The sequence below is a fragment of the Rattus norvegicus genome, chromosome 19 (assembly GCF_021556685.1).
Source record: "Rattus norvegicus strain SHRSP/BbbUtx chromosome 19, alternate assembly SHRSP_T2T, whole genome shotgun sequence".
In the NCBI taxonomy this organism is placed as follows: domain Eukaryota; kingdom Metazoa; phylum Chordata; class Mammalia; order Rodentia; family Muridae; genus Rattus; species Rattus norvegicus.
In genome coordinates, this window is record NC_141552.1 from 26,162,430 (window position 1) to 26,187,558 (window position 25,129).

General features: G+C 43.4%; 1 protein-coding gene, 1 long non-coding RNA gene and 1 pseudogene across 3 annotated transcripts in view; 2 read left to right on the forward strand and 1 right to left on the reverse strand.

Moving 5' to 3' along the window:
• LOC147999263 (uncharacterized) overlaps nucleotides 1-23,873 on the forward strand; it is a 28,263-nt gene extending 4,390 nt beyond the window's left edge. Inside the window, exons 2-6 of one of the 2 annotated variants that reach the window (XR_015643918.1) lie at nucleotides 2,911-2,992; nucleotides 14,388-14,500; nucleotides 17,322-17,489; nucleotides 19,636-19,749; nucleotides 23,230-23,873. This is a non-coding gene — a long non-coding RNA (uncharacterized LOC147999263). Of the gene's footprint in view, nucleotides 1-2,910; nucleotides 2,993-14,387; nucleotides 14,501-15,791; nucleotides 15,949-17,300; nucleotides 17,490-19,635; nucleotides 19,750-23,229 lie in introns of those variants that run through there. The other variant, XR_015643917.1, reaches the window with a different exon arrangement.
• On the forward strand, nucleotides 11,981-13,267 carry LOC147999264 (zinc finger CCCH-type antiviral protein 1 pseudogene; annotated as a pseudogene).
• Nucleotides 18,791-22,460, reverse strand: LOC147999265 (uncharacterized). Its single transcript, XM_087596497.1, has 5 exons — nucleotides 22,086-22,460; nucleotides 20,809-20,952; nucleotides 20,011-20,177; nucleotides 19,185-19,290; nucleotides 18,791-19,067 (listed from the first exon to the last, which is right to left on the reverse strand). Exons 1-4 carry the CDS (start codon nucleotides 22,127-22,129, stop codon nucleotides 19,226-19,228), a joined length of 420 nt encoding a protein of 139 aa, XP_087452623.1. The 5' UTR covers nucleotides 22,130-22,460; the 3' UTR covers nucleotides 18,791-19,067; nucleotides 19,185-19,225.
• Nucleotides 23,874-25,129: the final 1,256 nt, after the last annotated feature.

Genomic DNA, 25,129 nt, shown 5'->3' on the forward strand with positions numbered 1-25,129 from the left:
AAAATATATGTATAGTTCAGTGTAGTTTGTTAGGTCCATTTGACTGATGATGTCACTGAATTCTGCTCCTTCTCTTTTGTTTATTTGCGTGTGATCTGCCAAGTGGTCAGAATAGACTATTAAAAACAATCACAACCACTATTATAGCTAATGGGTAATTTCAGATCTATGTGATAATTATATATTTAAATTTGTGACTGCTGTGTTTAATATGTATATATTTAGATTGTAGTATCTTTTGGTAATTGCAAAATATGAAATGAATGTCCTTACATCTTCTGGACAGGATTGGTTTGAAATCTATTCTGTCAGCTGGATAGAGAAACTGCATAGAATTGCGATAGGGACCTGTGTCTTAGGTCTGTTTCCCTAGTATATCCTCTACATCTCATGATGGTGATCCTGTTTCTGGCTAAATAATGTCTGTTCACTGGGGAATTGAGTTTAGTGACGTGCAAATATTATTTAAACCTATGTATTTAATTTTGTTAATTTTTGTGGGTTTTATTGTCTTCTTTTGATTGACTGTTCTAGTTTTGTTAAATTATTTCCTGTTTGCTCTGGTATTTTATCCTTCTCTTCAAACTAAAGTATTCCTTTTAGGATCCTCTATAGAGCTCCTTACTGGTTATACATATTTTGTAAATTTATTCATCATATGCCTTAATCAGCACAGTAGCTGTGCAGCTGCCTGCCCTCCATGGTATCAGATCTACTTTCCAAACAATAACGCTCAACTCTTACTGACTGTGTAGCATCTTGGCTGCTCTTTGTTGCACTTGGACAGCCCTCAGGACCAGGCTCTCCTCTCCCTTAACCATGGCTGCTGTCCTCTTCCTCTCTCCTCTCCATCACACATGTTCTTCCTTTATTCTCTGGCAGCTTCTTCCTCCTTCTTCCCTCCTCATGATCCTCTCTAGCAAAGCCCTCAAAGCTCACCTCCCCCATCTCTCTGCTGTGCAGCTGTTGGCTGTTGGCTTCTTTATAATCACAGTTAACTGGGAGCAGGGTCAGTTTTTGGAGGTTAACCAGTCTTGAGTTCTACATATTAGCATTAAAATACAAGCAGAATTAGGCCAATCCACTACAAGGATTTCTTTTGTTTTGTTTTGGTGTAAGTTTTCTTTTACCTTTTCACTTTTTATTTTATTTTTGGCTATTTTTTTATTAATTGGTTATTTTATTTATTTACATTTCAACTGTTGTCCTGCTTTCCACACTCCCATCATCATATCTTACATCCCATTTCTGCTCAGCTTTGCCTATATGACAGTGTTCCCCCACCTACACATATCCATTCCCACCTCACAACTCCAGCATCTACTTTTGTTGGGCAACAGGCCTCAGCGTAGACAATGGCCTCCCGCCACATGGGTGCCACTTAAATCAGTCCCCTTCTACACAGTTACCTAGAACCATAGACCCTGTATATACTTTGGCTGGCAGTTTATTCCCTAGGAGCTGGGGGATTGGTGACAGAGGGTCTGGTTAGATATTAAAGACCAATAGTTGCTGCTTTCTCTTCTTTTTCTGGTTATGGGTGAAATGGTGATTGTGTGCTTCATTTTTTGAAATTATTGAGAGATGATTTATTTCTTGGTTTTTCTTGGGTATAGTTTAGCTCATTGTCTTGGAGTTTCCCTACTACAATCCTCTGTTGTGCTTTCTTAGAGAAAAATATTGTTTAAATTTGGTTTTGTCATGAAATATTTTGGTTTCTCCATTTATGGTGATTGAGAATTATGCTGGGTATAGGATCCTTGGTCCGCATTACATCTGCCCAAGATTTTCTGGCTTTTGGAGTCTCTGTTGAGAAGTCTTGTGTAATTTAGATGAGTCTGAACTTATTTGTTACTGGTTATTTGTACCTTACCCCTTTTAATGATCTTTCTTTGATCTGTGCATTCAGTGTTTTAATTATTATGTTAATGGAGGAATTGTTTCTGGTATGATTAAATTGGCGTTCTGTAGGCTTGTTGTACCTTCATGGCCTTTTCTTCCTTTACCTTATGGATGTTTTCTGCTATGATTTACTGAATATGCTTACTGGACCTGTGAACTGGAAATCTAAATTCTCTTCTATTCTATTATCCTTAGGTTTGGACTTTTAATTCTGTCCTGAAATTCATGGATGTTTTGTATTCAATAAACCATACATGGTTATCTGAGATGGGTATTTTGTGATTTGTGGGGTGATCTCCTTGACCCCAACTGTTACACTTAGCACCACGTTTTATAATGAAACAAGGTCAAGAATGGTGACCTCTTGCCATAAACTATATGAAAAAGGCAGGTGAATTAATGTGTGTCAAGTATCAGTAGATTCCTGGGTGGTTTTTGCTCCGGGTTGGCCATATGCAACAGTTTCAAAAGCCCAAGTTTGATGTTCCTTGGGATTCCCAAGATGATGCACTCAGACCTGACAGACAACACCCAGAATCCTCGTCAAAGAAATTGATTTATAAAATCGAGGGAACGTTACTAAGTCATGTTACAAAATATTTGATCACACTGTGATCTCCAAGAATGTATTATTTACTGAAAAAGTAGTGTGTGGTATAGCAGGGCCATGGCACAGACATTTAAAGCAAGAGTTGTTTATTCATGTAAACATGGACTTAATTACGGTATGGCTCACCTACCACACACATTTATGGCAAAGGTAAAAAGTGCACTTAGGTCCAGCAGATCAAGACACAACGTGAAAGGAAATCTAGATAACTAAACCAATGGAAAGTTTTTGAGTTAAAGGATTTTTAAGAAAGTGTTCAGAGGGAACAGGACTGCTCTTCTTCTGGGAGGTCAGTGAATCAGGAAAGACAGTTGGGAGCTTTACTTGACTTCAGCATCTGACTCCTGAAACTTCATTGGTAAAATTAATGTCTGGAATTTTGGATTGTAAAACAACAGGTTGGCCCTGCAGCTTTGGGCAAGGCCCATGGACAAAGAGATCGCACCTGATGGGAACAATCTTAAAAGCCATCTGATTCTGGTAAGTCACCTGAGAAGTCCTCAAGGAGAGAGGAATGAATGGGTAGCACCATAATAGAAGGCTTTAGGATCTCGGATAGTGCTACTCTAGATGCCTTGGAAATAGAAGCAGAAAATGTAAAGCTAAATGACTTCGCAGGAATTAGCTCATTTCTGATTATGATTTTTTCATATTGGTATTTTATATTTATTCTTTTTTTAAAATTTAAATCAAGAGCCTTAGGTTGTAAGGTGAGGCGGTCTTAGAATCAGAAAATGCTTAGAACACTTGTATGGCGCCCCACAACTAACACTATCTGGCTAGAAATTCTACTTTTAATCTCGTCATCATCGACAGCTTCCATTTAACCAGCAGGGTCCATGCCAGGCAGACACTGAGCAGGTTGTATGTTCTGTTAATCTCCACAACAACCCAATTCAGCAGAAACACCCCCATTTTACAGGTGAAGAAACTACAGCTCAAAGCAAATGAGTGTCAGGGTCCCCTCAGTCTCACTGGCTGTCACTCAGACCCACATCCTTCTCTGTAAAGGGAAGCCATGGGCCTGATGTGGCTGTGCAAGCTGACTCTGCTGAGATGATCAATGCTATTCTTGACCCTGGGAGAATTTAAGACAAGGTGACCCACAGACTCCTGGGATAGATTCTGCCTCTGGGTTCTAGGGTGGGACACAGTATCCCTTGTCGTGGGTCTCTACTCAGCTGAGGAGTCTGCTCCCATCTGTCAGCTTCTATGGCAGTGGTTCTCAACAGTCCTACTGCTGCAACCCTTTAATACAGCTCTTCATACTGTGATGATCCCCTCCATAAAATTATTTCATTGCTACTTCATAAATAATATTGCTACTCTTATGAGTCATAATGTACAAGGTATCTGATATGCAATCTCTGTGAAGCAGTTGCCACCCACAGGTTGAGAAATATTGCTCTATAAACTTTTTTTTTTTAATGAAAGGCTTTCACCTCAGAAGTGCCTGGAGCAGTTGTAAGAGCCCTGAAATACTGACAAGTTTTGGCAAGCCCAAGACTGCTTGCCTTAATGACAACAGAGATTCCTGGCTAAAGGCACAATCTGAAATCACTGTCCCCAGGTCATTTCTTGCCTAAGTTTTCCCTCATTACAATGTCTGTCTGCTTGGACATGTCTGTCCAGGAAGCCAGTCCATGTAGTCTCTGATACAGACAGAATGCTAAAGGCAAGAATGCTTTCCCTCTGTTGGCCCACAGTCATTTCTATAGAAGTAAGTTCAAATCCCCTGTGGATAAATGTGTGTCTCTCACATGGTGTGTGAGACTTGAAATGTCAACCGTTTGAGTTGACAAAAAACAAATTTCACTTCAGATTTACAGCTGACTAAAAATTATTTTTGGGAGAATGCAGAGGGTGGCCAGGCCTGCAGAGTCAGATCCCCTCCCTGCCTGGGATGATCCCACCCTCAGTAGACTTCAGCTTCACCTATAAGGTGTAATCAGAAAAATCTGACCGTAAGATTCTGAAGTCCACAATATGCAAACCCCTAAAGTTGGTAAACGGCCTATATGGGGGTTTTCTCCAGTTTAAACTATTCTGGCTTCTTTTCTCTCTTGTGCTGCAATCTGTTCTCTCAGGTCTGTTGATCCTGGAAGGACCTGGGTTCAAGTCAAGGCCTCGTGGGTGGGGAGGAAGATGTTCTGTTGTGTGAATGAGTATGGATTAAGAATGTAGCCCCACCAACAGATTGGGAAAAGATCTTTACCAATTCTACAACAGATAGAGGGCTTATATCCAAAATATACAAAGAACTCAAGAAGTTAGACCGCAGGGAGTCAAATAACCCTATTAAAAAATGGAGTTCAGAGGTAAACAAAGAATTCACAGCTGAGGAATGCCGAATGGCTGAGAAACACCAAAAGAAATGTTCAACATCTTTAGTCATAAGGGAAATGCAAATCAAAACAACCCTGAGATTTCACCGCACACCAGTGAGAATGGCTAAGATCAAGAACTCAGGTGACAGCAAATGCTGGCCAGGATGTGGAGAAAGAGGAACACTCCTCCAATGTTGGTGGGAGGCAGACTGGTACAACCATTCTGGAAATCAGTTGGAGGTTTCTCAGAAAATTGGATATTGAACTACCTGAGGACTGAGCTATACCTCTCTTGGGCATATACCCAAAAGATGCCCCAACATATAAAAAAGACACGTGCTCCACTATGTTCATAGCAGCCTTACTTATAATAGCCAGAAGCTGGAAAGAACCCAACAGAGGAATGGATACAGAAAATGTGGTACATCTACACAATGGAATATTACTCGGCTATCAAAAACAATGATTTTATGAAATTCATAGGCAAATGGATGGAACTGGAAAATATCATCCAGAGTGAGGTAACCCAATCACAGAAAAACACACATGGTATGCATTCATTGATAAGTGGCTATTAGCCCAAATGCTTGAATTACCCTAGATGCACAGAACACATGAAAATCAAGAAGGATGACCAAAAAGCAAATGCTTCACTCCTTCTTTAAAAGAGGAACAAGAATACCCTTGGCAGGGAATAGAGAGGCAAAGATTAAAACAGAGGCAGAAGGAACACCCATTCAGAGCCTGCTCCACATGTGGCCCATACATATACAGCCACCCAATTAGATAAGATGGATGAAGCAAAGAAGTGCAGGCAGACAGGAGCCGGATGTAGATCGCTCCTGAGAGACACAGCCAGAATACAGCAAATACAGAGGCGAATGCCAGCAGCAAACCACTGAACTGAGAATAGGACCCCCGTTGAAGGAATCTTAGAAAGGACTGAAAGAGCTCAAGGGGGTTAAGACCGCATATGAAAAACAATTCCAACCAACCAGAGCTTCCAGGGACTAAGCCACTACCCAAAGACTGACCCTGGGCTCCAACTGCATACGTAGCAATGAATAGCCTAGTCAGAGCACCAGTGGAAGGGGAAGCCCTTGGTCCTGCCAAGACTGAACCCCCAGTGAACGTGATTGTTGGGGGGAGGGTGGTAATGGTGGGAGGATGGGGAGGGGGACAGCCATATAGAAGAGGGGGGGTTAGGAGGATGTTGGCCAGGGAAACCGGGAAAGAGAATACAATCGAAATGTAAATAAGAAATACTCAAGTTAATAAAGAAAAAAAAAAAAAAAAAGAATGTAGCCCCACTTTGACTGGCCAACTAAGCTCCAGAAAATCTTCCCCAATCACAAAACTGGGCCATGTGGGAGCCTAAACTGTTTAAAGGGGAGAGCTGAGTGCTTTCTCCTGGAAGAAATACTTGGGGGTTGACTGTCACTTGTGAACCTTCTGTGTTAAGTCACTTCTCAGAAGGGAAGCTTTCCTCTAACTCTTCCATGGGACCCACCCAGCACTGGGGCCTGAGGATCCTATGGTGTTGCAGCTCTGAGCTGGGAGGGGTAGCTCTCACCCTGGCATGGAGAAGCCTGTATTCACAGCTGATCTAGATCTGAGGAACAGGGGCTTTTAAAGAAGCATGTGAGAGTATCTCCTGCAGGAGAGCCCAGTCTGCAGGGAAAGTCACACAGGACAGCGAAAAGTGACTTCGCAACAAACACAGGGAATGGGAACCAGGGAGGGCACTGGATGGATGGTCGGAGAGTTTGAGAAAGCCTGCATCTCCCTGAAAGACTTCCCACAACCATAAGTCCCACCACTGTCCCCTTCTCACAGGGGAGGCTCAGCGAAGCCTGCCACCTGCTGGGATCCCTGCAAACTAAAACCGGAGTGGAGAACTGAGGAAAGCACTTTGGTGGAGGGGGAGACACAAGTCTCCAGGGCCAGGTCAGCCTTCTGTCCCTTTGGTTCTCCTCACTTCACAGAGGTGCCTATTGAAAGGTAAAGCTCAAAACACACATTGCACCTCACACAATAATAGTGGGAGATTTCAACACCCCACTCTCATCAATGGACAGATCATGGAAACAGAAATTAAACAGTGATGTCGACAGACTAAGAGAAGTCATGAGCCAAATGGACTTAACGGATATTTATAGAACATTCTATCCTAAAGCAAAAGGATATACCTTCTTCTCAGCTCCTCATGGTACTTTCTCCAAAATTGACCATATAATTGGTCAAAAAACGGGCCTCAACAGGTACAGAAAGATAGAAATAATCCCATGCGTGCTATCGGACCACCACGGCCTAAAACTGGTCTTCAATAACAATAAGGGAAGAATGCCCACATATACGTGGAAATTGAACAATGCTCTACTCAATGATAACCTGGTCAAGGAAGAAATAAAGAAAGAAATTAAAAACTTTTTAGAATTTAATGAAAATGAAGATACAACATACTCAAACTTATGGGACACAATGAAAGCTGTGCTAAGAGGAAAACTCATAGCGCTGAGTGCCTGCAGAAAGAAACAGGAAAGAGCATATGTCAGCAGCTTGACAGCACACCTAAAAGCTCTAGAACAAAAAGAAGCAAATACACCCAGGAGGAGTAGAAGGCATGAAATAATCAAACTCAGAGCTGAAATCAACCAAGTAGAAACAAAAAGGACCATAGAAAGAATCAACAGAACCAAAAGTTGGTTCTTTGAGAAAATCAACAAGATAGATAAACCCTTAGCCAGACTAATGAGAGGACACAAAGAGTGTGTCCAAATTAACAAAATCAGAAATGAAAAGGGAGACATAACTACAGATTCGGAGGAAATTCAAAAAATCATCAGATCTTACTATAAAAACCTATATTCAACAAAATTTGAAAATCTTCAGGAAATGGACAATTTCCTAGACAGATACCAGGTATCGAGGTTAAATCAGGAACAGATAAACCAGTTAAAGAACCCCATAACTCCTAAGGAAATAGAAGCAGTCATTAAAGGTCTCCCAACCAAAAAGAGCCCAGGTCCAGACGGGTTTAGTGCAGAATTCTATCAAACCTTCATAGAAGACCTCATACCAATATTATCCAAACTATTCCACAAAATTGAAACAGATGGAGCCCTACCGAATTCCTTCTACGAAGCCACAATTACTCTTATACCTAAACCACACAAAGACACAACAAAGAAAGAGAACTTCAGACCAATTTCCCTTATGAATATCGACGCAAAAATACTCAATAAAATTCTGGCAAACCGAATTCAAGAGCACATCAAAACAATCATCCACCATGATCAAGTAGGCTTCATCCCAGGCATGCAGGGATGGTTTAATATACGGAAAACCATCAACGTGATCCATCATATAAACAAACTGAAAGAACAGAACCACATGATCATTTCATTAGATGCTGAGAAAGCATTTGACAAAATTCAACACCCCTTCATGATAAAAGTCCTGGAAAGAATAGGAATTCAAGGCCCATACCGAAACATAGTAAAAGCCATATACAGCAAACCAGTTGCTAACATTAAACTAAATGGAGAGAAACTTGAAGCAATCCCACTAAAATCAGGTACTAGACAAGGCTGCCCACTCTCTCCCTACTTATTCAATATAGTTCTTGAAGTTCTAGCCAGAGCAATCAGACAACAAAAGGAGATCAAAGGGATACAGATCGGAAAAGAAGAGGTCAAAATATCACTATTTGCAGATGACATGATAGTATATTTACGTGATCCCAAAAGTTCCACCAGAGAACTACTAAAGCTGATAAACAACTTCAGCAAAGTGGCTGGGTATAAAATTAACTCAAATAAATCAGTTGCCTTCCTCTATACAAAAGAGAAACAAGCCGAGAAAGAAATTAGGGAAACGACACCCTTCATAATAGACCCAAATAATATAAAGTACCTCGGTGTGACTTTAACCAAGCAAGTAAAAGATCTGTACAATAAGAACTTCAAGACACTGAGGAAAGAAATTGAAGAAGACCTCAGAAGATGGAAAGATCTCCCATGCTCATGGATTGGCAGGATTAATATAGTAAAAATGGCCATTTTACCAAAAGCGATCTACAGATTCAATGCAATCCCCATCAAAATACCAATTCAATTCTTCAAAGAGTTAGACAGAACAATTTGCAAATTCATCTGGAATAACAAAAAACCCAGGATAGCTAAAGCTATCCTCAACAATAAAAGAACTTCAGGGGGAATCACTATCCCTGAACTCAAGCAGTATTACAGAGCAATAGTGATAAAAACTGCATGGTATTGGTACAGAGACAGACAGATAGACCAACGGAATAGAATTGAAGACCAAGAAATGAACCCACACACCTATGGTCACTTGATTTTTGACAAAGGAGCCAAAACCATCCAATGGAAAAAAGATAGCATTTTCAGCAAATGGTGCTGGTTCAACTGGAGGGCAACATGTAGAAGAATGCAGATCGATCCATGCTTATCACCCTGTACAAAGCTTAAGTCCAAGTGGATCAAGGACCTCCACATCAAACCAGACACACTCAAACTAATAGAAGAAAAACTAGGGAAGCATCTGGAACACATGGGCACTGGAAAAAATTTCCTGAACAAAACACCAATGGCTCATGCTCTAAGATCAAGAATCGACAAATGGGATCTCATAAAACTGCAAAGCTTCTGTAAGGCAAAGGACACTGTGGTTAGGACAAAATGGCAACCAACAGATTGGGAAAAGATCTTTACCAATCCTACAACAGATAGAGGCCTTATATCCAAAATATACAAAGAACTCAAGAAGTTAGACCGCAGGGAAACAAATAACCCTATTAAAAAATGGGGTTCAGAGCTAAACAAAGAATTCACAGCTGAGGAATGCCGAATGGCTGAGAAATACCTAAAGAAATGTTCAACATCTTTAGTCATAAGGGAAATGCCAATCAAAACAACCCTGAGATTTCACCTCACACCAGTGCGATTGGCTAAGATCAAAAACTCAGGTGACAGCAGATGCTGGCGAGGATGTGGAGAAAGAGGAACACTCCTCCATTGTTGGTGGGATTGCAGACTGGTAAAACCATTCTGGAAATCAGTCTGGAGGTTCCTCAGAAAATTGGACATTGAACTGCCTGAGGATCCAGCTATACCTCTCTTGGGCATATACCCAAAAGATGCCTCAACATATAAAAGAGACACGTGCTACACTATGTTCATCGCAGCCTTATTTATAATAGCCAGAAAATGGAAAGAACCCAGATGCCCTTCAACAGAGGAATGGATACAGAAAATGTGGTACATCTACACAATGGAATATTACTCAGCTATCAAAAACAACGAGTTTATGAAATTCGTAGGCAAATGGTTGGAACTGGAAAATATCATCCTGAGTGAGCTAACCCAATCACAGAAAGACATACATGGTATGCACTCATTGATAAGTGGCTATTAGCCCAAATGCTTGAATTACCCTAGATCCCTAGAACAAACGAAACTCAAGACGGATGATCAAAATGTGAATGCTTCACTCCTTCTTTAAATGAGGAAAAAGAATACCCTTGGCAGGGAAGGGAGAGGCAAAGATTAAAACAGAGTCTGAAGGAACACCCATTCAGAGCCTGCCCCACATGTGGCCCATACATATACAGCCACCCAATTAGACAAGATGGATGAAGCAAAGAAGTGCAGACCGACAGGAGCCGGATGTAGATCGCTCCTGAGAGACACAGCCAGAATACAGCAAATATAGAGGCGAATGCCAGCAGCAAACCACTGAACTGAGAATAGGTCCCCTATTGAAGGAATCAGAGAAAGGACTGGAAGAGCTTGAAGGGGCTCGAGACCCCAAAAGTACAACAATGCCAAGCAACCAGAGCTTCCAGGGACTAAGCCACTACCTAAAGACTATACATGGACTGACCCTGGACTCTGACCCCATAGGTAGCAATGAATATCCTAGTAAGAGCACCAGTGGAAGGGGAAGCCCTGGGTCCTGCTAAGACTGAACCCCCAGTGAACTAGTCTATGGGGGGAGGGCGGCAATGGGGGGAGGGTTGGGAGGGGAACACCCATAAGGAAGAGGAGGGGGGAGGGGGATGTTTGCCCGGAAACCGGGAAAGGGAATAACACTCGAAATGTATATAAGAAATACTCAAGTTAATAAAAAAAAAAAAAAAAAAAAAAAAAAAAAGAAAGGTGAGGCAAGCCGGGATCTCAACAGTCTTTGGCCAAAGAAGTGAGAGCCCACAGGGCAGAGCAAGGCAAAGCAGAGCCAGGCAGAGCAAAGTGAAGCCCTGCCAGTCAGCAAATAGGCCTTGCGCATGTGGGACTGGTGGCAGCAGTGCTTGCCCTTGCTCTCCTGGTGGTGCAGAACACCTGCCTGGATGTGGGGAAACTCACAGTGGCTTGTCCTCCAGCTGCAACTGCCAGTGCTTGGGGAGGGGGAAGTTGAAGATGCTCCCATGATCCTCCGATTTCTGGCCCACTTTGTCCACGGTTGTCCATGTTCAAGGCTGTGGTCAGCCCCGCCAGAAGCCCCGAGGACAGGTAGAGCAAGCACAACTGGCCAGCAACCACCATGGGCATCTGCGGTGGGACCCAGGCCAAGTAGCCACAGAGGCGCACCAGGCAGCCAGGCACCAGCCCCAAGCCTGTGCATACTGAGGCCAATGACACTCCACTAGTCCCTCCCACCATGCACATCCCACCCCTGGTAGGCAAGATCTCTCTGTCCAGGGCTTCCCCCAGACCTCCAACTACCACCAGCTCAATGAGCCTTTACTTAATTCTTGTTAACCATAATGGCTTGTCATAAAAGGTCATTGGGAAAGTCAATGATGAGATGAAAGCCTTAAAAGAAAACTAGAGAGACTTACAGAAATGAAGAAGAAAGCTCTCTTCCCAGTAGGAGCCTGGCAGTCCCAAGCTCAGGGCACCTCATGTCCAGTCTTGAACCCAGCATGCATTGTTGTGGAGAACCTGCCTGCTTAAGGACCTGGCTTCCCACTCATTCTCCTGAGATGATGACTTTAATTCTTTTAATTTTTACTGGTTATTTTCTTCATTTCCATTTCATGTGTTATCCCCTTTTCCAGTTTCCTTTCTCCACAAAGCAGAGTCCAGCTCACAAGCCTGAGCAGCTGCAGCCATAGTGCACCATGGGGGATCCTGGGGCAGACTGTTTCATCACCAAGATCCTGTGGACCCACAGGGGATGCATGACCTTAAAGGAACTGCAGAGTAGGATCAGGCTCCAGAGGCAGAGCTCTATGAGCTGCTGGGCAAGACTGCTTATTCCTATTGGAGACTGGAGATCAGGCAGGGATCATGCTGTAGGTGGCGGCTACTACTGAAGCCTGTGGCTTCAATCTCAAGTGCATCCAGGGACCATGCTACAGATTGCCCAAGCCTCTGCAAGCTCAAACTTCTGGGACAGAGTCATTATGCAAAATCCCAGAGAAACCTCTGCAAATATCCACACCAAGTTTTTAGGAACAGAGCTTCCAGGTCCTGAAGAATCATGAGCTTTCTGGGCTTAACCAAGAGGAGCCGGCCTTCTTCCTGGTACAGGGGGATTCTTTTCTCCTGCAAAAGTTACTACAAAGGAGACAGCCACAAACAGATCTGCTTGAAGCCACAGCCATGCAAGAGAGTCCAAGTCTGTGAGCACTTCACCCAGGCCAACTGCCGTTACCTCAATTGTCTCAGGTCTCATGACCTGTTGGACAGGAAGGTGCTGACCTCCGTGACTGAGCACGGGCTGAGTTCTGATGGGGTCCAGAACATCCAGGACATCTGCAACAACAAACACATTAGGAGGAGACCCACTGGCATGAGAGCTCCCCATGAACATCATAGCAGCAGGGCACACAGAGACAAAAGCAAAAGCAGAGACTGATTCCTTCCAAACAGTCTAGGATTTCTCTCCCATGTCTCATTTTGGCATCTGGTTCACTTTGTCCAGATGTCACCAGCTGTAAGGATTCCCTGGAGGATGTGTCTATAGCTGTCACTCAGGAGGTCAAGAACCTGGGGACCCAGGACTCTGCACAGCTTTCCTTGGTCTCATCTAAGGCTGCTGGTGTCTGAGGACCCAGTCACATGAGAGCAAGCCAGAGGTTTTCTGAGAATGGACATCTGGATGGCTTCTTTTCTAGAAATCCTACTGATTCTTTGTAAGCTCCTGCCTCCTCTGCTGGCTTTCTTCTTGCTGCAGCAAAAAGAGATGAGTCCATGTCCATGAGAACAGGCATGCCTTCTGGACACCGCATGGAGGTCAAGGGAAAGAATGAGGCTCCAGACATCGATTACATCCCATTTTAAATGGTTCTATTGATGGGGTGACAATGGAAGAAGCAACAGACTCAGGAATTCTAGGTAAAAGGAGAAACTCAGGGAAGGAGTTTGGCAATGTTCCTTCTCTTTCAATTCAGTGGAATAATTGAAGCACTATTGTTATTGGGTCTTCATTAAAAGTCTGGTAGAAAGGATGCATTAAAGCCATGTGGCCCTGATTATTATTATTTTTAATTTTTGGAGTGGCAGCCTTTAATGACTGTATCTATTTTCTTATGGGAATTATTCATTACCTTCCCAGATCTGTATTTAACTTGGTATTTGTTATCTGTTAGAAAAATCACCAGTATCAAATAGATTTTTCACTTTTCTGTAGTAAAGGCCTCTGAAGTAAGCCCTAATGATTGTTGAATTCACTCAGTGTCCTTTGTTATATCCCCCTTTTCATTTCTGATTTGGTACTTTAGATATAGGCTCTGTGGTTTGTCTGTCTTGTGGATCTTCTCAAAAAAAAAAAAAAAGCCAGCTCTTGCTTTGCTTGGCTCTTTGTATCATTCTCTTTGTTTGTAATTGATTGATTTTAGTTCTGAGTTTATTTCCTGCCATCAAATCCTACCAGACTCTCTATGGGATGAGGCTTTGCCTCACCTTGGTAACAGCAGCATGTGATACATGAAGCTTTTGCTGCTCTCTGTAGTGGGGACGACGTCACAATTTCACTGAAAACCATGCACAGCCTCGTTTTAGACTGTATTAAAGTAGCCCACGATTTCAGTGCTCCCTGCAAGGTGCCATGAGACAGTAGTAACATGAGTCTGCCTGCACCTCGACAGTTTTCACTAGGGACTTCTGAGTGATTTTATGAAAATTTATAGTGAGTTCATGGATGAACATGCACAAACACAAACGCACACACACACTTTACTGACATGGTGCACATTCTTTCCACACAAAGAAGAAAGTGAGTATTAATGAAAACACACCAATAAAGGAATTGATGGACGAGGTTGTGGGGAAGCTGGGGCTTAGAGTTATTTAAAGGCCCTGTGCAGGCTCTCCTTCTGTTGGAGGCTAAACTTCAAGTGCAATGGGGTTCTTTATTTTCTTTCTGTATAGCACACAGAGCTAGGGTGGAAACTAGTTTTTGAGCATATTTGGCAAGTACTAGAACACTGAATTAATTCCTAGGGCTGGAACCCTATTAATGTTCTACAGAATTACAGGGCAGGCTGGATGAAGACTCTCAGCTGACAATGTGGACATCTCAAGACAGGCACTGGACAATGGCTGACAGACTTGTATGAAGACTGGAAATGTTTGGCTATCTCAGAGGAAAAGAAGGCCCCTCCGACTACACTGTACTCTAAGGACAGTTTATTCAGGTAAGGGATGACATGAACTATTGTCTCATGTCACAGATGTCAGCACAAAATATCCTAGGTATTGTATGCCAATGGTAGCATTAACAGAACAAATCACACAGTGCTGTGAAGATATAGAATATGACTATATGTAGCAAGAACCAGGCCTCTTCTAGTTTCTAAGATCATACCTGAGAACCTCAAATATAGTAATAATGTGATAATGTGGTATAAGTCTAGTTACAACTAGTTTCTATTGTGACACAGATGACTCTTTTTGTGTCATGGTCAGCTTATAATGAATGACTAGACCTAAGCATGAGAATAACCAAATACTACATTGCTTCTCTAGCTGCTGAGCTTTTAAAAGCCCTGGTGTGACAGCAAGCTTTTGTGGACATCTGGATTATTCCTTCTGTACTTTAACTCTCTAAGTCAACCCCACTCTGAGTAAGTCAGTTCCATTCCATAAGTTGGAAATCAGTCAACTGGAAAAAAAAAATACTTTCTCAATACAAACACAGATTGGCCATGGAAAAAGGGCAGCTTGAACTGTCCCACCTAGGTCCTGGGCTTGCACAGGCCTGCTCTCCAAAAGAAACGTGTGTTCACAGCTGCAGGCTGCATTCACTATGGATGCTCTTGAGGTTCCTCCCTAAACTGCTTAGATTAAGATAATTTTGTTGCCATCTATCAAAAGAATTCATTATGCCAAACTGGCCTTTCTTCTGAATCTTCTGTTCTGTGGGCAGGGCAAAATCTCCAGCAACCCTCACAGCAATGTAGGCTGCCAATCTGGGACTCAGAATTATACCAGTGCAAACCAAGAACAGGGCAACTGGAAGAGACCTCATTGGGTTGTAGGAACCTCCTGTTCTGAGTCACTTCTCAGAAGGGGCACTTTGCTCTAACTCCTCCATGAGACCCAACCAGTACTGGGGCTGGAGGCTCCTTAGGTGTGGCAGCTCTGAGCTGGGAGGGGGAGCTGGCACACTGACAGGGAGAAGCCTGTTTTCACAACTGATCTGGATCTGAGGAGCAGGTGCTTTTAAAGAAGCATGTGAGAGTATCTCCTGCAGGAGAGCTCACTCTGCAGGGAAAGTCACACAGGACAGGGAAAAGTGGCTTCCCAATGTCCACAGGTCCTGTGACCCCAGGGAGGGCACCAGATGGTCCAAGAGTTTGAGAAAAGCCTGCATTTGCCTGAAAGACTTCCCTCAACCATAAGTCCCACCACTGTCCCAGACTAACACCTGAGGATCAGCAAAGCCTGCCACCTGCTGGGGTCCCCACAAAATGAACCCAGAATGGAGAACTGCGGGAAAGCACTTCCAGGGAGGGGGAGACACAAGTCTCTGGGGCCAGGCCTGGGGTCTGTCCCTTAGGCTCTCCTCACCTCCATTAGCCTCCTAGTGCAGAGCGCTGCAAGCCGGGATCTCAAAAGTCTTGGGCTGAAGAAGTGGGAGAAGGTAGCAGCAGTGGCGGTGGGGTCGACAGGGGAGTCGAAGACGGAATGGTAGCAACGCAAGCAGCGGCGGCGAGGGCGGAGGCCGGGGGGGGGGGGGGTGGTGAAGGAGAGGACAGGTGTGGGGGGGTCAGGGCGGGGGCAGGGTAGGGGCGAGGGCAGGCTGGGGGCGGGGGTTGGGACGGGTCTGAGTTGAGGGCGGTGGTGGGACTGGGAGGGGGGATGGGTCGGAGGCGTTGTCGAGTGCGGGTGTGAGGCGGGGGCGTGGGCAGGGGCAAGAGCAGGGGCGGGGGCAGGAGCAGGGGCAAGCAGAGCAAAACCCAGCCCTGTCAGCTGGCAGAAAGACTCTGGGGCTGGACAGACTCGCCCTGCAGCTCTATTTTGGGGTGACAATGGAAGAAGCAACAGACTCAGGTATTCTAGGTAAAAAGAGAAACTCAGAGAAGGGGTTTGGCAATGTTCCTTCTCTTTCAAATCAGAGGAATAATTGAAGCACTATTGTTATTAGGTCGTCATTAAACGTCTGGTAGAAAGGCTGCATTAAAGCCTAGTGGCCCTCATATATATTTTTTAATTTTTGTAGTGGCATCGTTTAAATACTATCTATTTTCTTATGAGAATAATCTTATGACTCTTTGTATTATCCTCTTTGTTTGTAATTGAATGATTTTAGTACTAAGTTTATTTCCTGCCATCAAATCATACCAGACTCTCTGTAGGATAAGGCTTTGCCTCATCTTGGTAACAGCAGCATGTGATAAATGAAGCTTTTGCTGCTCTCTCTAGTGGTGATGACGTCACAATCTCTGTGTAAACCATCCACAGCCTGTTTTTAGGCTCTATTATAGTAGACCACCATTTCAGTGTTACCTGCCAGGTGCCATGGGACACTAGTAACACACGTCTGCATGCCCCTCAACAGTTTTCATTACAGTCTTCTAAGTCATTTTATGAAAATTGATAGTGAGTTCATGGATGAACATACACAAACACCTGCACAGAAACACAAACAAACACAAACTCTCTCTCTCTCTCTCTCTCTCTCTCTCTCTCTCTCTCTCTCTCTCTCACACACACACACACACACACTTACTGACATGGTACACATTCTTTGCACACCAAAAATAAAGTGAGCAGTAATGAAAATACACCAATAATGGAGTCGATGAAGGGAGTTATGCAGAAGCTGGGACTTAGAGTTACTTAAAGGCCCTATGCAGGCTCTCCTTTTGTTGGAGGAGAAATTGCAAGTGCAATGTGGTTCTTTATTTTCTATCTCTAAAGCACACAGGCTATGGTGGAATGTAGGGCTTTGAGCATGTTTGGAAAGTACAATCACACTGAATTAAATCCTAGGGCTGGAACCCTATTCTACAGAATCACAGAGCAGCCTGGATGAAGACACTCAGCTGAAAAGGTGGACATCTCAAGACAGGCACTGGACAATGGCTGAAGACTTGTCTGAAGACTGGAAATATTTTGAAAATTCAGAGAGAAAAAAAAGGACCCTCTGACTACACCGTACTCTAAGGACAGTTTATGCAGGTTAGGCATGGCATGAACTATTGTCTCATGTGACAGATGTCAGCACAAAGTATCCAAGGTATTGTATGCCAATGGTAGCATCAACAGAACAAAGCACACAGTGTCATGAAGACATAAATTATGAGTTTGTGTAGCAAGACCCAGGCCTCTTCCAGGTTCTTAGATAGTAACTGAGAACCTCAAATACGGTAGTGATGTGATAGTGTGGGGGTGAATCTAGTTACAACTAGCTTCTATTGTGACACAGATGACTCTTTTTGTGTCATGGTCAGCTTATAATGAATGACTAGACCTAAGCATGAGAATAACCAAATACTACATTGCTTCTCTAGCTGCTGAGCTTTTAAAAGCCCTGGGGTGACAGCAAGCTTTTGTGGACATACTGGATTGGTCCTTGTGTACTTTAACTCTCTGAGTCACCTCCACTCTCAGTAAGTTAGTTCAATTCCATAAATTGGAAATCAGTCACCTGGAAAAAATACATTCTCAATATGATCCCAGATTGGCCATGGAAAAAGGGTAGCTTGAACTGTCCCACCTAGGTTCTGGGCCTGCACAGGCCTGCTCTCCAACAGAAACCTGTGTTCACAGCTGCAGGCTGCATTCACTATGGGTGTCCTTGAGGTTCTTCCCTAAACTGCCTAGATTAAAATAATTTTCATGCTAACAATCAAAAAACTCATTATGCCAATCTGGCCAACAGGAAGCTAATTTCTATTCTGTATTTTGTCAGATGTGCAGAATACATATGGTCATCATTGATAATAGGTGAAAGATCTGCTCTAATATGGACACTAAGTGGTGCTGGAGGATGATCCTGACCCACAATGAGGAGTGGTAACACCAGAGCCCTGTAGGGATGGCTGGCAAGCTAACACATTGAGCATGCACAGCTCAGTAAATTTCCTGTGAATACACATCTCCTGAGATCTCTCTATTTGATTGGAGGTGATCCTGTCCACCTAATACAGTACATGATGTGGAAGGACAAAAGCACCTGCAGGAGCTGTGGTGATGACTCACAGGATAGAGCATCTGCTACTCTCTCAGAAGAACCACATGGACCCTAACAATTGGGTAAAGCATGTCAGTGATTACTTCATAAAGTGTGTGTCCGAGAAACAGCCACATTTTCCACACAAAAGACACTGTCACACTGGGTACCCCTTGGTGACTTTGAATTCACTTATTAGCCCAGGATCCATGGAACATGCAGAGATCCATCTCCACCTGTCAGGTCTAAGTCCACAGGAGGGGACAGAACCCTTGAATAAGAATGATGGTCTTAAGAGTCAAGAGATAGAATTCAATTTTTATTCATAAGGAATTCATTTTTACAACAAAACAGGATTAAAACAAATAAATTAAAATATTTAAAAATATTTGAAAACATAAAAACAGTAACAAGAACATATAAATATGAAACAACAAAAAGAAAATTTCAATTAAAATCATAACAAAAATATTTCTAAACAGCACAATCTTAACGAACATTTAGAAGCACAGATGTATTGCTGTTTCTCCTCTTGCACACATAATGAAAGGAGGTCCCCCAAGTTGTCTCTCAAGTGCTGTTTTCTGAGAAGAAAGTAAGACCTCAATCAGTCAGGCTGGCTTAGTGTTATATAAATTTAGGGTCTCTAAGCAATGACAAATTAACTCTGAGGAAGAATACTCATCCAAAAAATTTGTTACCGTTCAGGATGTTTGTCATCAGGGACTCCTGAGAAAGCAACTTATTCTTCAGGAAGCTCTCTTACTGGTGTCTGTCCAATTCCAGCTCTCTTGCACTTTCTGAGACCTGGGAGAGGAAGGCAGTTTTTCAGACACTGATTTGGTGGTGAAATGCAAGGCAGCTGTCGGAAGGCTGCCTTCTACGATCTCAGTTCTATTGGACAGTCAACATGGACCTTTTAACTGATATCATTGTTGCTACTCTTTGGGAAGGGCAAAATCTCCAGAGAGCCTCAAAGTAATGTGGGCTGCCAATATGGGACCCAGACTTATACCAGTGCAAACCAAGAACAGGGCAATGGAAGGAACCTCATTGGGTTGCAGGAAGAAAGTAGATGTCCATATGTCACCAAGGTTAAAACCAATGACAAGTTCTAATTTGACATTTGCATTTTGTTCTTATCCCGCAAAGGTGCTTCCCACACAAGAAGTCACATGACCACAGAGTGTCATTTGTCAAAGAACCAAGAACTTGTTCAAAACTCTACAGAGCATCCAATCTATCACGTGGATATGCAATGATGAGGTATGTTATTAATCTGTCACCATTTCTATACTGCAGCTTCAAAAAGAGCAGACAAATATACTTGCAAAATAATTCAGTTTCTGAAAAGTGGTTGGCTTCCCAGAATACTTGTGCATAGGCAGAGCAATGAACAATTCCACTACATGAGGAGGTTGGCTGGTTGTGAGTGTAAATTAGAAAGGTGGTAGGAGAGAGCAAAGATGTATCAAATTGGCAAACTTTATCAGATATTTTTAAGCTAACACAGCTGCTCAACCCTACCAGATGATGCTGGGTCTGGACGTTGCTGGTCTTTATCTTTCTTGTTGAAGTCAACCAAATATTTCTGGTTCAGTGCACAATCAAGATGTACCTCCTTGCTCTCCTGCTTCAGTGGGACCAACTTCTTCCTACATGTGTTCTCCATCAGGAGCTGGCTGAGCAGGTTTCTGGAAATATAGTCTGCATAGTAAGATCATGCTGGCCCTTTCCCCCATTCCTACTCCCAAGTACCACTAACTCTACCAGATCCCAGATACCCATGAAGACTTAATAGAATTCATTTCGATACATATAAGGCTGCTGCACAAACCACAAAGAGTAAATTCCGGGAAGAATAAATTGTTTGTTTGGCCCGAGCACCAATTAGTGTCCACATCTCTCAAAAAGAACATGGATCTACAACTATCCATGAAAGCCCAATGCATGGGGGCAACATCAATTAGTAGTGGGCAAACACCCTCAAAGGAGGTCAGTAGAACCAAGAGAAGGTCATGCTAACCATGTGGTCCACACACTGAGTTTTGTAAAACCTGGTATGACACCATAGGTCCAGGTCAGCCTAATAACCTGCTGACTTCAATCAGTGCTGTTCTATCTAGAGCCTTCTGAAGATGCCTAGACAATCCTGGGTTGAGGAACAGTCTTTTGTGGAACTGAAAACTGAGTCCTAATGACCCTGGCACACTGATGTGTAAACAGCACAAGAGATAGAACCAGAGCTGAAGACCGTCCAATCCAGAACAAAGAAAGTCAGAAATGGCCATTCCACAGGTGATAGGCTTTCTGACCAGGACTTACCTAGAGAAGGTAATCTCCTTCTTCAGCTTATGGCTGTTCTCATGGATCTCAGTGTTCTCCATCTCTAAGTTGTGCAGAATTGACATGACCGCCTCCTCCATTCTCTCCAGGTCTTCATAATATGGATTTGGCCTGAAGTGTGGCCTGTCCCAAATGATAGAATACAATGAACATCAGCATTTAGGAATATATGAGCTCAGGGTGGGTCCTGTACTACCCCAGTCCTGGAAGGACACCTTCTGAATTGTACATATTGGATATTCTTCAGCTTCAGAAACGTGTTTTTCTGCGTCCAGGACACCAGAATCTCAGCATCTAGATGGAGGCTTCCCTGGCTCCCTTTGTTCAATCAAGAGGAAATCTGCAGTCAAGCCAGTTAAGCTATCAAGAGCCTAGGCCACACCTCTCCATGCTCCCCGACCCCAACACACCCAGAAACCGGTGATTTCTTTTCTCCTGTTTTGACAAGAGACCACATATCAACACAAAATTATAATCTGCACAAGGAATACAAATGTACAGACAATCGTGGCCACATAGGCAAAGAACTGTGCTGTTGACAGTGGGGCTCCCAGAACAAAGCATTCACATGACCATGAAAGTGTTACAGGTAAATACTCAGGCTAAGACATAGACCCCTAGATTCCAGGTGTGGAGGGAAATATAAACATATAAAAGTTGTGCATATGCATTTGGATGTATGCACACACAGACTCACAGACTGAGACACACCCACAAAAAAAAGAGAAAAGTTAACAGAATCAGAGAAAGAGAAAAACAAATATGGAAACAGAGAGCACTGTGAGAACCAGGAGAAATGCATGCACCATTGCTGTCTCAGAGTGCAAGACACACAGACAATAACAAACAGGCCTGAGCCTGAGACCTTCTAGTCAAGCATTGAGATGAACAGTTTGGGAACAGGCCCCTCAGGCTGCTGCCTGGATCTTCCAGCACTCAGTCCCCTGCCTAGCAAGTACAGAGACTCACCATAAACTCACTGCAATTACAATCTTGCAAAGCCACCAGCTGTCAAGGGCTTTGCAAATGCACACTAGACACTCACTCTCCCTGACTTTATCCCCGAATTCTTCATTCAGACCACAAGATCTGCTTTTCAATAAATTGAAGCAGATGAGTCCATTTTCCATCTTGCTCCTCAGGAAGGGTCAAGGTTCTGAATCTCCTCTATATGGGAGGTGAGGTTTAGCACAGGGTGGTTAGGGAGGCACAGCTTTCTAGAACCCAAAACCTTAATAGGATAAGAAGAAGGTGACCTTGCAGACCCAGGAATGAAACAAGAGCATTTGGAGCGATTCATCCCCGTTCTTCATGGATCTCTCTGTCAGAAACCTCAGGCGATCTCTCAGGTCATTTCTCTCCTCGGTAATGAGCTGCAGCTCTTTAATCAGCTTCTCCTTTTCCTTCTTGGCCTGATTCTCGCTTAGTTCAGTGCCAGGGGATGATGTTTCTCTCCCAGCGTCTGTAGGTAGAAGAACACAAGTGAACCTGCATGGGGAGAATGCATAGAGTGTACATAGACCACAGTTAGGCCTAAACAGGAGAACAAGCCTGGAACCCAGTGTCACTGCTAGGCGATTGGTCTATGCTTAAGAGGCCTCATCAGTGGATCTCAGTTCTCCCACTACTCTATCGAGACCAAGAGATGTAAGCAGCCAGGTGTTCCCTATTCCGGACATCAGGTGCTTACATGGACCACGGAGATGGCTTCTCCAGGATTATCATCAGCTGAACAGGGTACAGCTTGGTTTCAGGACCCTCACCCCTGTGGGTTCGAACTCAGATGATAAATTCACCACCCACAAGACTTGAGTGATTGGAGACACTCAGATGTCCTACCCTGATACTCTAGGCCAACAACTTTGGATTAAAAACACATTTCCATGGAGGACATGGTCAACAGACTTATCAGTTCCCCTATTTGAAATACCAAATGCCCGAGAATTTCCAATAGGTTACAGGATGAATCTTGGTCCACATGTTCCAAATACTTTTGGTATTTTAGAAACATGTTTGTAACACACAACCTCTAATATATAAAGCTAACGATGACCCTGCCAGTTAGAAGAAATCAGAGGAGGTCTAAGAACATAAGGTTATTGCCTGGAGCACAATTCTCCCCCTGTTCCTACTGTCAGATATCCACTGTATTTAAAGAAGCAATGATAGTGAAGTACATTGCTGCCCTGTCTAACACAGAAAAGGAGGACCCTCCATGACTCCTGATGGTGTTATTATACAATGTAACATAACAAATGCACTGTAAAAGTAAAGACCAGAAGTTCACAGAATAATAGCATTGGCCTTACCATATCCTCCCAGTGGGGATGGGGAAACTAAAGTTCTGAAATCCTGACTTTCAGGAATTGTGATATTCATGGAAATTCAATTCCTTTTCAGATGCTCCAGTTGTTGTGGCCCATTGCTAGAAAGGTCAGCTTAAGCCTGCAGCCCCCCTGGCAGGAAGCTCAAAATACACTGCCCAGAACTTACTCAACATTCCCCAGAAGTGCTGTCTTTGTCCATCATTACTTTGAGACGAAAGGCTAGACTCCTTCACTTTAGTCTCTCCAGAATCGACATTCCCCCTCCGAAAATGCTTGCGAAGACGGGAAAACATGTCTTAGCTTGTAACCGCCAGACTCAGACTGAGAGAAACTAGGGCACTGGTCGTCACTACAACACTGGTGACATCACAGAGGATGCCAGAACTCTCTAGGAGACAATAGAATGTCCAAGAAGGGACAGCTGATGTCATGGGGAGCAGACTTTGCCTCCCTGGTAATGTTCTCCCTGTACTGAGCATAAGCTGAGGTGCCCTTTCCAGGAGACTTTCCTGGGGCAGAGCCACTGAGCATCTCCTGCTTCCAAAGCCAAATTTTCCTCAAGGCTTGATTATAAAAACCTTAGTAATTCTTATGCATCTAAATGAATGTTTCCTTCCATATCTTGCCCCAAAATGTCTCATCCTAACTCAAATTGTCCTCATTCACCAATGTTAGCCATTAAAACTTCCGGAGATTTCACACCAGATTGAATATGCAGTCAAAAGTTCTCCTGTCTCATTATGTACAGGTGCTTTATATCACATCAAGAAGTAGTCTGCATGGTAGGTTACAACATGCGTGTGTGTTAGGGGAACACTCATGAAGTCATGTGCTTAGCAATTGACAATTGCCAGAAAATTCCTTAGTTGAAAGAGTTGAAGTCTTTATGGTGCTAGGAACAGTGTGGAGACCAGTTGGCAGAGGAAAGTGCAATATTGGAGCCACCAATGAAGGGAACCTCATGCTGCTTGTGGGGTTCTCATCTCTGCGCTAATGTCGCCAAAGGAGCACTGCTGACAGGCCTTCTATCAAAAAAATAAAATAGTCAAGAGATATAGGGGGTGCAGATAAAGGTGTAGGACGAGGCTATACACATCACTACGTGGATAGAGCAAGGACCCAGCACTTGTGCTCTGGGTCATGGGCTTCCCCACAAACACAAAAGTATCTGTCACAGTAAAAAAATGGATACTGTATTGAGTGCACACACCAACACTGATTGATCAGATCCATACCCCAGATTTTGGGGGCAGATCCATGGCCCCAAATATCTTCCTCTCAACTTATACAGCAACAAATAAGAAAGAAAGAAAAAAGTCAAAAAAAAAAAGCTCAAGCTTCTCATATGAGGATTGCAGGAAGTGTGATCTGGTGGTCAGTTCTGATTAGGCCATTTTAGATAGAACAGTGCACAGTGATGCTTAATGTGATGGGTCCTATATAAAGCTTTCTGCAATATTGGAATTTTAACAAGCCTCATCCAGAACATACAGAACAGGAAAGGATGTGATCACCATGTCCTTGCTCTCTATCAGGTTATTTTTCTGTGTCCGTGATTGTCAGGCATAGACAGCAAAAATCTGAAATAGCTGGTAGACATGGAACAAAGTGGCTATAACAAAACTATAGTTGTGGGTTACACACCTCAACTGTCAAAGGCTAATGCTGTCCTCACAGTCCCTGGAGGCCACTCTTGTAAGACTGTCTACTGGAAAGTAGAAGCAGGTTTATCTGAGCTCAAAGTGAACCTGGCCAGCTAGGAAGAGGGCAACATGGGATACTTGAGACCCTGTCTAAACCAGCACAGAAACCCACCCTGCATTCAAAGCATCATCCACCAATTCTCGATTATCTACCATTCTCTCCCTACCAGTCTTTCAGACTGGAACTGTAGAAAAGAACTGGAAATGATCTTCCTATTCTGAAGACCTTGATCTCTCTTACCTTAGGTGTACATTAAGAACTCATGCAAA

What these genes read in the sequence shown, in the direction of transcription:
- LOC147999265 (XM_087596497.1), bottom strand. Translation starts at nt 22,129, where the DNA reads ATGAATCGCTCCAAATGCTCTTGTTTCATTCCTGGGTCTGCAAG. An exon ending in AAGGAGATTACCTTCTCTAG is followed by an intron (nt 20,178 to 20,808) that starts GTAAGTCCTGGT and finishes CTATATTTCCAG; the next exon opens with AAACCTGCTCAGCCAGCTCC. An exon ending in TCCAGACCCAGCATCATCTG is followed by an intron (nt 19,291 to 20,010) that starts GTAGGGTTGAGC and finishes TTCCTCTCCCAG; the next exon opens with GTCTCAGAAAGTGCAAGAGA.